This window comes from Pelophylax lessonae (genome assembly GCF_965119305.1).
Source record: "Pelophylax lessonae genome assembly, chromosome: 2".
Lineage (NCBI taxonomy): Eukaryota > Metazoa > Chordata > Amphibia > Anura > Ranidae > Pelophylax > Pelophylax lessonae.
This window is the reverse complement of record NC_138769.1, coordinates 86502283-86515904: the sequence shown is the minus strand read 5'-3', so window position 1 is coordinate 86515904 and position 13622 is coordinate 86502283. Positions and strand designations below refer to the sequence as shown.

Genomic DNA, 13622 nt, shown 5'->3' with positions numbered 1-13622 from the left:
TGGCCATTAGATGGAATTGATGATACAATAATTAAAGGAGAAGTATAGCCAAAGCTTTTTTGGCTGTACTTCTCCTATGGATCACAGGAGTTCAGTTCATGTGGTCGGGATCCACCCAGATGCCTGAACCGGTAGCTGGCTCAGACTCTCAGTGAGCCGCAGCCAGCCACTCCCGTCCCCTCCACAGCCCAGTGCTGCAGTGACTACTGGTAGGACAGAGCACTGAAAAATGAGTGATCAGAGGTGTTCATAGCTGTGCGCAGCGTATTCCATTAGGGTGTGCACCCCAAAACTAAAACACACCTGCATTTCTCTGCATTCTCAGCTACATGGGACAGTGAATACATGGAAAGTGCTTTGTGCTTAGTGGCTTTCTGTTCATTCACAAACTGAAGCATAGTAAACACAGTTAACTATGCTTTAGTTATGATTAAACACAGTGAGTGAGAGTGTTCACTGTGTTCATTTAGAAAAGGAAGAGGCCAGTAAATGACATATTGATTAGCCCCTTCCTCTGCTCTCTGAAACACCCACAGCAGCAGCAAGGGGGAGAGGAGAGGAGGGAAGCAAGCAGCACTGTGGTGGGGGGCGCAGCACAGGGGGAGGCCCAGGAATCTGCACCACACAGAGTAATTAGGGTGTGCCCAGGCACACCTGGCATACCCCCTGCACTTGCCTGTGGAAGTGTTTAATCACTCAGGTCTTAGTCTTAGAGCTGGTGGGGGGACCGTTGCTGCATCCACCTAGGTGAGAAACCCAAACTTCACCGTTGTTTCTTGCTATAATCAACAGTCACATGACCACATGGTCCATCTCTTTTCATCACAGCTCAGAGGGACGGAGGCAGAGGCTACAATAGCAGATTGGTAGCTCCTGCCAAGTCCCAGGAGCCCTTTTGCTCTATGGAGACCTCAGACATGATTTTAGTCTGTAGGCGAGGATACTTTGATATCACTTGACACTCCCTGCCTACAGAAGTCAACCAAACAAGCTGTCAATCGAGGTCTGGGCTATGGGTGTGTCAGCCTGTGACAACACATGCCCCCAGCTGTTCTCTTTATAAACAGAACTGTGCAAGTCCATGGATATAAAATTGTGACTAGTGTTGAAAGAATGCAGCAGGGAGCAGGAGCGGGGCGGGAGTGGGGCAGGAGCAGGGGCAGGAGTGGGGCGGGAGTGGGGTAGGAGCAGGGCAGGAGTAGGGAGGGAGCAGGGGTGGGAGTGGGGAGGGAGCAGGGGCAGGAGCGGGGTGGGAGTGGGGCGAAAGTGGATAGGGAGCAGGGGCAGGAGTGGGGCGCGAGCAGGGTGGGAGCAGGGGTGGGAGTGTGGAGGGAGTGGGGCGGGAGTGGGGTAGGAGTGGGGAGGGAGCAGGGGTGGGAGTGGGGAGGGAGCAGGGGCAGGAGCGGGGCGGGAGTGGGGCGGGAGCAGGGGTAGGAGTGGGGAGGGAGCAGGGGCGGGAGTGGGACGGGAGCAGGGGTGGGAGCGGGGCGGGAGTGGGGAGGGAGCAGGGGTGGGAGTGGGGTGGGAGTGGGGCGGGAGTGGGGCGAGAGCAGGGGTGGGAGTGGGGAGGGAGCAGGGGCGGGAGTGGGTTGGGAGCAGGGCAGGAGTGGACAGACTTGCAGGATCTCCGGGTATTTTTGTAACTTTGACAACAATAGAAGAAAAAAGACAGCAAAAGAAAGCCATAAAACCCAAAAGCCTAATTTTTTTAGCACAAGGGGAGGTACTTACATTGAATGTAAAGTGTCCTTTGTGCTGGTAACTGTTCTGTTCAGTGAAATATTCATTCCTCTGCCCCTCCCCTTCCCACAGCTGTGATCTTCTGCTGCTGTGGGGGGTTGGTATGAGTGTCTGCACCTGTCACCGACACTCGTGGCAACTTTCCCTTCCCTTTTCGCCCCTTTCTACATTCAAAGATGCCGTACTATACCTTTAATCATTGAAAGGCATTCTATGAATGGAGGATGGGTGGATAAATGAAAGGTCCGCCGCCTCCATTCACAGAGTGCTTTACATGGTGGGAAGAGATAGTATGGCTTCTATGATTGGAGGAGGGGAGTGGAAAAGAAAGGCATAGTCAGCACCTTTGACGAGTGCCTGTGACAGGTGTAGTCACTCATATTAACCCCCACAGCCCTGGATGGTCACAACTCCGAGGGTATGGGGGGGGGGGGGGTAAGGTATGAACATTCAATGGACAGAGCAACCACCAGCACAAGGGATCCTTCCCGTTCAAAGTAAGCACCGTCCCTGGTGCTGTATAAAGATATGAAAGTTATATACATCACTCATATACACATACATACACATAGAGTTATACTACTCACCGACTTGCATTTTCTTTGCTGAACACCTCTGTGGTTTGCCGATCTCGTTACTGGCCTCGCAGAAGTATTCTCCCGTATCGTGTTTTGTGACAGCGCTGAAATGCTGGGAGAAAAGAACGGCGTTGTTATTGACTCAGATCTATATGCTACTGAGGGTAATAAAATCTATGTGATGTCAGTCTGATAAAAGCCATCCAGTGGACCTAATCAGTATGTGAATAATCCCGGGACAAACTGTCTCTTAGGCCCCTTTCACACTTGTGCGACCTAAAAGTTGCACGATTTTACCGCAATTTTTTTGCCACGATTTTGACTGGACTTGAAGCAATGCATATGTCTATGGACCTCAAAACGCATCAAGGTTGGACCAAAGTAGTGCAGGGTTTACTTTGAAGTCGTTACAACTTGCAGTCGCACAGATATGAACAGTACTCATTGGAAATCATGGAGTACGACTTGCCATCAGTGTTAATTTAGTCGAATAAAATAATTCCGTAGATTAAATTAACACAATTTTAGTCGACTAAAATACGACTAAAACTAAAACAATTCAAATGACTAAAATACGTCTAAAACTAAAATGACATTTTAGCCAAAAGCCTAAGACTAAAACGAAATCGAAAATTGACAATAAAATTAACACTCCTCTGCTGGCCATTTCTAAATCGGCAACACATTTCCATCCAGAGCCTGTAATAATAGCACATTAAAGTTTAATTGCACCAACGCTTAAGCATAAGTAAGGGGCATCTAATAAGCTGTTGAAAGAGGAAAATTTAAGAAAAAGGCTTTTCTCATATTTTTTTCTTAATATTTAAAGCGGAGTTTCACCCTCAAAAACTTTTTTGAGATAAAAATACCCCCGGGACAGTCAGGGCTAGTGCATTCCATAATGGATAGCCTCTGAACTGTCCCAGGTTGCACTTACCTTTTAGAAGAAATACTTACCTTGAAAATGTCTTGTCCAGCGCTGCCATCTCAGGTGTGGTCCCAGAATGCCCTGCACCAGCCCCGCTCGTCACTTCCGGGGCAGGTGCATCATCCCTGCACAGTTTCTGGGCATGCCTAGAAGCTGTTTAGCAGAGAATGACGCGCCTGCACCAGGGCCGGTGCAGGCGCATTGACTCCTGGGAGCGATGACATTCAGCTCCCAGGAATCAATGCAAGCAGGAAGTGACGGCGCGGGCCGCGGCCGCAGAGGAAGGATGTGGAAGGAAGGTGAGTATATTTTATTCAAAAACAAGCTAAGTAAACAAAAAAATAAATAAATCGTGGGGGCACTTGACAGGAGGGAGGGGCCAGGAGAGCCAGCAAGGGACCCAAGAAGAGAAGAAACTGGGCTGCTCTGTGCAAAACCAACTGCACAGAGGAGGTAAGTATAACATGTTTGTTATTTTTTTTAGATAACAATGAACCTTTACAACCCCTTTAACTTAGACCCTAAAGAAACAGGTATCAGCACACAATGTCTGCCTCTGCTTTTGTTGTAGACCAGGGGTGTCAAACTCAATTTCATTGTGGCCGCATCAGCATTATGGTTGTCATCAAAGGGCCAGTTGTATCTGTAAGATTATATAAATATATGCAGGACTTTTTTTTCTTAGAGAATTGGTGCAGGAACTCAACCACACTCCCTAAACGAACCACCAGGAACGATGGGTGTGCCCAAATTACACAGCGGGAGGATCTTAAAGGGGCAATAAATACCAGGAGTGCATTATGTGTGGAGTTCATGGATGACCAGATGTACAGAGTGCAGGGTTCAGGGGTGCTCTACATACAGAGTGCAAAGTTCAGGGGTGTTCTGTGTACAGAGTGCAGGGTTCAGAAATATGCTATGTACAGAGTGCAGGGTTCAGGGGTGTTCTTCGTACAGAGTGCAAAGTTCAGGGGTGCTCTGCGTACAGAGTGCAGGGATCAGAAATATGCTATGTACAGAGTGATGGGTTCAGAAATATGCTATGTACAGAGTGCAGGGTTCAGGGGTGCACTACATACAGAGTGCAAAGCTCGGGGATGCTCTGCGTAAAGAGTGCAGGGTTCAGTAATATGCTATGTACAGAGTGCAGGGTTCAGGGGTGCACTTAAGGCAGAGTGCAGGGTTCAGGGGTGCACTACATGCAGAGTGCAGGGTTCAGGGGTGCACTGCATGCAGAGTGCAAAGTTCAGGGGTGCTCTTTGTACAGAGTGCAGGGTTCAGAAATATGCCAAGTACAGAGTGCAGGGTTCAGGGGTGTTCTTCGTACAGAGTGCAAAGTTCAGGGGTACTCTGCATACAGAGTGCAGGGTTCAGGGGTGCACAACATACAGAGTGCAAAGTTCAGGGGTGCTCTGTGTACAGAATGCAGGGTTCAGAAATATGCTATGTACAGAGTGCAGGGTTTAGGGGTTTGCTATGCACAGAGTTCAAGAATTAACTCTCTTTCACAGACTGTTCCCATCTCACTTCCACCCCCACCTCTGGGTGCGAGGGCCACATGAAATGGCCTGGAGGGCCGGATTGGGCCCGTGGGCCTTGTGTTTGACACATGTGTTGTAGACAGTTAAACATTTTCAGAGGCAAATCGACTTACCAGAGTGCCTGTGGCCTTATCCAGTTTGTAAGTCACATTGGCAGATCTGGCGTTTGGGATCTGGTTATCCAAAGGTAAACCGTCTTTAAACCACCGATATTTGGAAGCTGGGTTCCCCTCCTTCTCCCGACATTTCAGCTCAACAGCGCTGCCACTAATCGCAGAGTTGGGAATATCGCACACCGGAGTGCTTGGGGCCACTGTAGAAAAAAAACATTGAAATGACTTAAAGTGACTTAAAGTTTAAAGAAAATCTGTTCAAGTACATATTCTTAACCTAAAAAAGTATTCCCAGCCTCCTGTTAGAGTTGGACCATTGAACAAAACTGTTGCTGTAATTGATTGTGTAACTGCAGTGTGAGCTGGAGTTTGGCTTCAATTTGTTAGTGTATCTAAATCTGCTAGTACATCTTACACTCCCCATCTCCCAGACTGGCAATGCTGGCCTCCAATTGTGCCCTTTGTGCTCCTTCATCCAGAGTGGTGGCACTCTAATACAGGTGGTGTGCTACTGGCTAGATGAGAAAAAACAGAGGGAAAAAAGCCCTAAAAAAGAAAACGAATACAGCCACCACATCTAATGATTGGTAAGCTGCAATATACTGTATGCTGGTAGGTTATATGGCTCCTGTCTAAATTTGCTTTAGTATCTGTATGTATGATTGTGAGTAAGGACCTTAGACTGTACGCTCCTTGAGGGCAGAGACATAAATGTACAATATACAGTGAGGGAAAAAAGTATTTGATCCCCTGCTGATTTTATATGTTTGCCCACTGACAAAGAAATTATCAGTCTACAATTTTAATGGTAGGTTTATTTTACCAGTGAGAGTTAAAATAACAAAAAAAAAAAAAAAATCCAGAAAAATGCTTTTCAAAAAAAGTTATGAATTGATTTGCATTTTAACCACTTGCCGTCTGCTCACTAGAGCTGTACTGCGGCAAAGTGGCTCGATAACGTCTGGCGATGTAGACCTACGTCGGCAGACACTCCCCTTTCTCGGCGGCGCGCGCGCGCCACCGGAGGCTCGCTCCCGCTGTATTCAGTCACAGCGGGAGTCAGGCCAAGGGAGGAGTGGCGGCGATCGCCGCTGCTCTTCCCCGATCGTCGGGGAATCGAGTGTGGAGATCCACCCGCTTGTGTAAACAAAGCAGGCGGATCTCCTAAGTGACAGGCAGGGTCAGACTGCAGGGTTCAGCATAGCTGAACCTGCGATCTGTCCCTGTGTCACTCAGTCACCTTCCCCCACACACGTCAGTAAGCACCAGGCATACATTAACCCCTCCCTCTCCAATAAAATTAACCCCTTCCCTGCCAGTGTAATATTTACAGTAACAGTGCATATATATAGCACTGATTACTGCAGTAATGTCACTAGTACCCCCAAAAGTGTAAAAAATGTCAGTCAAGGGTCCGATCTGTCCACCGCAATGTCGCAGTCCCGCAAAAAAAAATCGCAGATCGCCGCCATTACTCGTTAAAAAAAAAAACACCAGAAATGACAGAAATCTTTCACTTAGTTAGTAAACGCAATAACGTTTGTGCAAACCAATCAAAATACGCTTATTGTGATTTTTTTTACCAAACATAGGTAGCAGAAAACAAATTGGCCCAAAATTTAAAAAAAATTTGATTTTTACATTTTTTTGGGGGGAATTTCATACAAAAAAATGTGAAAAATATTGTTATTTTTTTCAAAATTTACGCTATTTTTTTGTTTATAGCGCAAAAAGTAAAAATCGCACAGGTGATCAAATACCACCAAAAGAAAGCTCTGTTTGTAAGAAAAAAAGGACGTAAATTTCTTTTGGATATGGCGTCGCACGACCGCGCAATTGTCAGTTAAAGTCGCACAGTGCCGAATCGCAAAAAATGGCCCAGACGTAAGACAGCAAAATCCTCCGGTGGTAAAGTGGTTAATGAGTGAAATAAGTATTTGACCCCTTCGCAAAACATGACTTAGTACTTGGTGACAAAACTCTTGTTGGCAATCACAGAGGTCAGATGTTTCTTGTAGTTGACCACGAGGTTTGCACACATCTCATTAAGGGTTTGAGGCTGACGTTTGGTAACTCGAACCTTCAGCTCCTTCCCCATATTCTCTATGGCAGGAGTTCCCAAACTGTGGGTTGGGACCCACTGGTGGGTCGCGAGCTGTGTTAAAGTGGGTCGCGCTGAGCCGGAAATTACTGAGAGCAGGCCTGCTTAAATTGTGCTGTGCGAGCCGCGCAAATTACAGAGAGCAAGAGCAGTCAAATCGCAATGGATTCATTACCCCGCCCACGCAGTTTACGGAGGCTGGTCTGCATTTCCCACGAGGAGGATACTTGCATAAGTGAGTACGTATGTGGGCTGTTATGTAGGATATGTTCATGGGGTGCAGAGCCAGCTCCTCAGTCCTGCTGGCGGCAGTGGTGGTGGTTAGACTGGCGGCGGGATTCTCTCAGCTATAGCGGGCAGAGACGGCAGCATCGGTGTCATAGGAGGACCAGGTGGCCCGGTGGTGTGGAGACCACTGTGGACCGCTGGGAGAGGAAGGAGGGTGAGTGCCATATAGCCTGCTGATCACTGTCCTGGGGTGGTTGATTTCTGTCCTCTTCCTGCCTTTTACTGTGTATGAGGGTGCTAATTACTTACAACTCTGCTTATATGCCACAGGTTTCTGACCCCTCACTTAGAACACCTGGCAAGTGTATTCAATAATAATTTGAAAAGTAGGTAAATTTATATTTTTAATTTAACATCCTCCTCCCTTTAAAATATGCATTTATATAACGCCAACAAAATCTGTAGCGCTTTACAATATTCAATTACAAGCAAGTGGGTCCCAAAAAATAACTGTATTCAGAAGTGGATCTCGGCCCAAAAAAATTGGGAAGCCCTGCTCTATGAGATTAAGGTCTGGAGACTGGCTAGGTCACTCCAGGACTTTAATGTGCTTCTTCTCGAGCCACTCCTTTGTTGCCTTGGCCGTGTGCCTTGGGTCATTGTCATGCGTGAATACCCATCCACAACCCATTTTCAATGTTCTGGCTGAGGGAAGGAGGTTCTCACCCAAGATTTGATGGTACACGGCATCTTCAAATGGTAGGTGGAGGAGCGCAAGGTCTCTAACATCCACCAGCTCCGTGATGTTGTTATGGAGGAGTGGAAGAGGACTCCAGTGGCAACCTGTGAAGCTCTGGTGAACTCCATGCCCAAGAGGGTGAAGACAGTGCTGGAAAATAATGGTGGCCACACAAAATATTGACACTTTGTGCCCATTTTAACTTAGGGGTGTACTCACTTTTGCTGTCAGCGGTTTAGACATTAATGGCTGTGTGTTGAATTATTTTTTAGAGGACAGCAAATTTACACTGTTATACAAGCTGTACACTCACTACTTTACATTGTAGAAAAGTGTCATTTCTTCAGTATTGTCACATGAAAAGATATAAAAAAAATATTTATAAAAATGTGAGGGGTGTACTCACTTTTGTGAAATACTGTAAATACACTGCTCAAAAAAAATGAAAGGAACAATTTTAATTAGAGTATAGCATCAAGTTAATTAAACTCCTGAGATATTGATCTGGTCAGTTAAGTATCAGAGGGGTTGTTTATCAGTTTCAGCTGCTTTGGTGTTAATTAAATTAACAACAGGTGCACTAGATGGGCAACAATGATACACCCTCCAAAACAGGAATGGTTTTACAGGTAGAGGCTAATGGCATTTTTTTCCCTACTCATCTTTTCTGACTGTTTTTCACTAGTTTTGCATTTGGCTAGGGTCAGTGTCACTACTGGTAGCATTAGGAGATACCTGGACCCTATAGATGTTGTAGAGGCATTCCAACTTCTCTAGGATGCCACATCAATACAGCACAGTCTCAAGAGCATGAATGAGATTCCAGGAGACAGGCTGTTATTCTAGGAGAGATGGACAGGGTCGTAGAAGGTCATTAACCCATCAACAGGACTGGTATCTCCTCCTTTGGGCAAGGAGGAACAGGATGAGCACTGACAGAGCCCTACAAAATGACCTCCAGCAGGCCACTGATGTGACTTTCTATGGCCAAACAATCAGAAACAGACTGAGGGCCCGACATCCTCTAGTGTGCCCTGTGCTCACTGCCCGGCACTGTGAAGCTCAATTGGCATTTGCCATTGAACACCAGAATAGGCAGGTCCACCATTGGCGCCCTGTGCTTTTCACAGATGGGAGCAGGTTCACACTGAGCACATGTGACAGATGTGAAAGGGTCTGGAGAAGCCATGGAGAACGTTATGCTGCCTGTAACATCGTTCAGCGTGACCGGTTTGGTGGTGGGTCAGTGATGGTCTGGGGAGGCATATCCATGGAGGGACGCACAGACCTCTACAGGCTGAACAATGCACCCGGACTGCCATTAGGTATCAGGACTAATTCCTTGGACCCATTGTCAGACTCTACGCTGGTGCAGTGGGTCCTGGGTTCCTCCTGGTGCACGACAATGCCCGGCCTCATGGGGCGAGAGTATGCAGCCAGTTCCTGGAGGATAAAGTAATTGATACCATTGAATGGTCCCCAAGCTCGCCTGACCTAAATCCAATAGTACACCTCTGGAAATTATGTTTCGGTCCATATCTGACGCCACCAGGTGGCACCTCAGTCTGTTCAGGAGCTCAGTGATGCCCTGGTCCAAAAATACCCCAGGACACCATCCGTCGTCTCATTAGGAGTATGCCCCAACATTGTCAGGCTTGCATACAAGCATGTGGGGGCCATACAAACTACTGAGTACCATTTTGAGTTGCTGCAATGAAATTTCAGCAAAATGGACTAGCCTGCTACATGATTTTTTCACTTAGATTTTTGGATTGTCTTTGAATTCAGCCCTCTGTAGATTATTAATTAATCATTTCCATCAAATGATGTGGCATCCTTTCATTCTAACACATTACCCAGTCCATATCAGTATAGATATCCAGCATGAGATTTTTTCCCATTGAGATCTGATGTGTTTTCAAAGTGTTCCTTTAAATTTTTTGAGCAGTGTATATATATATATATATATATATATATATATATATATATATATATATATATAATATATATATAATACATATATATATATATATATATGTATATATATATATGTATATATATATATATATATATATATATATATATATATATATATATATATATATATATATATATATATATATATAATACATATATATATATATATATATATTTTTTTTTTCACTTTGGATACCAAGGCCCGTTTAAGGATTACGGGAACATCTAATTCCATTGGAAAATGAACTTGATGGCTTGATGAGTCTTTTTTTTTTCCAGCCTGATTAAGTAGATAAAGGCAGCGGCTATATTTTGTTCTTGATGTGCAGGTTACCTGGCTTCTAGCCCTGCATGGAGCCCAATGTGGCTGACTCTGCTGTGTGTCTGAGATGGATGGACTTTAAAACTGCACTCCTTTGCATTATTCTAAAATATTACATTATGTTCTGCAATCTGCCATGTATTTTTCTTCTTAAGTAAGAAAGAGAGGTGATTTCCTCTGTGGAGCAAGTGCCAGCATTTCCATTATTTAATGAAGTGCTCTTTTGCGTGATATCCTCTGGATGAGTCACTTGTACAGAAAGCAGATTCTTGGTTATTAGTGTATAGTAAGACAATTAGCAGGAAGCTGGCTTGGTGTAAAATGGCCCTCGGACAAATATACTTAAGAAACATGTTTATGTATAAAGGTAGCATAATAAGCCAACAGTGTGCTCAGCACAGTTCAGAGATCTGCGGGGGAGGACATTTCACGCTGCACACCTCATTTCCTGTAACTGCAGTTTGGATCCCATTCTGCATGTTAACCTAATTCCCGCACATCGGAGATGTAAGCTTTATATAAAACCATTCTTCTGGCAGAGGGGCAGGAATACATTTCTTCTCTGCGATAAACTTTGATTTCACTCTAATAGGGTTTTGGAAAGCAATGCTTGCTAAGGGTAGCACACACTTGTTTTCCCTAACATTCTATCTAACGCAACAATTAATGTAAAATTCCAGCTTTGTTAAGAAAAAAAAAAAAATAACTTCCAGGTCAACAAAGATACATAAAAAGTCAGATTCCTTTTTCTTTTAGTTGTGTACTGAACATACTGAGCACAGGACGTGATGCTGGATAACAAACAGAAAAGCACACATTTAAAACTATAAAATAAATAAATAAAATATAGGGGAATTCATTTTAGAAAAAAATTAGGACATTCCCAAAACAGATAAAAAAACGCACAATCAAATCTCCACCCAAATCAGACATTCAAATAATCTCAACAAATAGTCAAATAATTCAAACTACCCAGATAATATAATATAGGGGACTTAAAATGGAACTTTACCCATAACAACTTGATAAAAAAAATGCTCTTTAGCAGGGAAAATACATTCCACATTATTTCATATGCTACCAAAATGAGTGTGTGCTGTAAATTGCCTCCGGCATTATTGCTGTTTCTTCTTGCTGGGGACTGCCATGTTGCTGAAGCCCAGAGCCCCTGAGCAGCAGTTAATCTTTAGGCTGTCTGCAGCAGACCAGCCTCCACATTTTTGGCACAGTGTCGAAAAATAGAGAGCAATGGAGTATGTTCAGAGCAGGGTGAGACAGTGTAGTACTGGATTTTAAACAGTATAGGGACTCGTTTTTTTATATTTTACATAGCTATACATGCAAAAGGGGCTAGCCTAAAGTGATCTAGCAGGGCTTAATTTTCTTTGCCACTTTAAACAGGATTTTCAGTCTTTGAAAAAAAATTAAAAGTCGGCAGCTACAAATATCGTAGCTGCTAACTTTAAAAAAAGGACACTTACCTGCCCAAAGATCCAGTGTGTCCTCACCTAGGCCATTTTGCCTTGTGGCTTTGTGAATGAACCTGAAGGTTTGTGAGCAGGGAGGAAGGGAGACAGAACTTGGAACGGGTACCTGCTAAAAATAGGTACCTACACCCCGCCCCCCAAAAAAAAAAAAAAACTCCAAAAATGGGAGTAAGGAAGAGTTAAAGTGAAACTTCCCTTTTAGGGTGAAGTTCCGCTTTATTTTCCAAAAATCTTCGCACATTCCTGGAATAGACAAAAAATCTTTGATCTTTTATGATTTTGTGCATTACACTTCTGGGGCGCAGGCACGCCGCCGGAGCGCCACTCCCGCTATGACTGGACACAGCAGGAGCCAATCAGTGGGGCAGTGGAATGACAGAACGGCGGTCTGCCTATGTAAACAAGACAGACCACTGTTCTGTCAGGCAGGAAAAGAGAAATCTTGTGTTTCAGCTAAGCTGAAACACAGATCTCTCTTTCCCTCTAGTGCATCCACTCCCCCCACAGTTAGGAAGCACTCCCTAGGAGCACACTTAACCCCCTGATTGCCCCTGGTGTTAACCTCTTCCCTGCCAGTGTCATTTATGCAGTAATAGTGCATTTTTTTTAAGCACTGATCACTGTATTGGTGTCACTGGTCCCCAAAAAGTGTCACTTAGTGTCAGATTTGTCTGCCGCAATGTCGCAGTCCCGCTAAAAATTGCTGATCGCCGCCATTACTAGTAAAAAAAAATAAAAAAAAATATAAAGTCCATAAATGTATCCCATAGTTTGCAGACACTATAACTTTTGCGCAAACCAATGAATATACACTTTTTAGGATTCTTTTTTTACCAAAAATATGTAGCAGAATACATATTGGCCTAAATTGATGAAAAAATTTGATTTTTTAAAAAAAATTATTGGGTGTGTTTTATAGCAGGACGTAAAAAATATTGTTGTTATTTTTTTTCAAAATTCAGTTTATTTTTTTGTTTAAAGCGCAAAAAATTATAACGTCTGAGGTGATCAAATACCACCAAAAGAAAGCTCTATTTGTGGGGAAACAAAAACATCAATTTTATTTGGGTACAGTGTCGCGCGGCCGTGCGATTTTCAGTTAAAGCAACGCAATGCCGAACCACAAAAAATGGCCTGATCATTAGGGGGCAAAACCTTTCGGAGCTGAAGTCGTTAATGGGTGTGTTCAGTAAAGACACAAGAAACTAGAATTGTTTATGTTTTATAAGATTAAGCACAGTGTGTTTGTCTGTTGCTGTGATTTAGATGAGGATTAAATCACATTTTTCGGCAAATTACCGCAGAAAGCCGGTTAATTCCAAGGGTTCACTTACTTTTTCTTGCCACTATATATACTGTGTGTGTATATATATATATCCATGAAAAAGAAAAAATTTAGCAATATGCATTAGTAGAATAGAATATCTATTATTTACACTTTGGTGAAAAAAGCTGTTTTTCCTGGACAGAAAACAAAATGGAAATCGGCCAACAGGAGGAATATAAACAAATCACATTCTGAGTGATTTGTCTTGTAAATGCAGCAGCCAGCCATGCAAAGACCGCAGATGATACATTTCTACTTAATCAGACAGAAAGGATCCAAATCCAATTAATTTTTAAAAGTGCAGTTTAAAATAAACATATTTTTTTGTTAGAGGTTTGGACATGTCACCAGATAAATCCACTACTGGGTTTGCCATATAAAATGGGATTTAGCTATACTCCAGCCTAAACTGGGGCCACATGCTCAGTCCTTATTTATTTAAAGCTGAACCCCGGACACCATTTGTAAAATATTTGGTAATTCAGTATTCTTCACTTAGCTATGTCGCATGGCCTTATTCGTTTTCTCTCCTCTGATAAGC

General features: G+C 43.9%; 1 protein-coding gene across 1 annotated transcript in view; it reads right to left on the bottom strand.

Moving 5' to 3' along the window:
• Positions 1 to 13622, bottom strand: part of JAM2 (junctional adhesion molecule 2) — a 169736-nt gene that overhangs the window by 28367 nt on the left and 127747 nt on the right. Inside the window, exons 5-6 of the mRNA XM_082246899.1 lie at positions 4901 to 5100; positions 2328 to 2430 (exon numbers count right to left, since the gene is read on the bottom strand). Coding sequence (XP_082103025.1) covers positions 2328 to 2430; positions 4901 to 5100 — 303 coding nt within the window. The remainder of the gene's footprint in view (positions 1 to 2327; positions 2431 to 4900; positions 5101 to 13622) is intronic.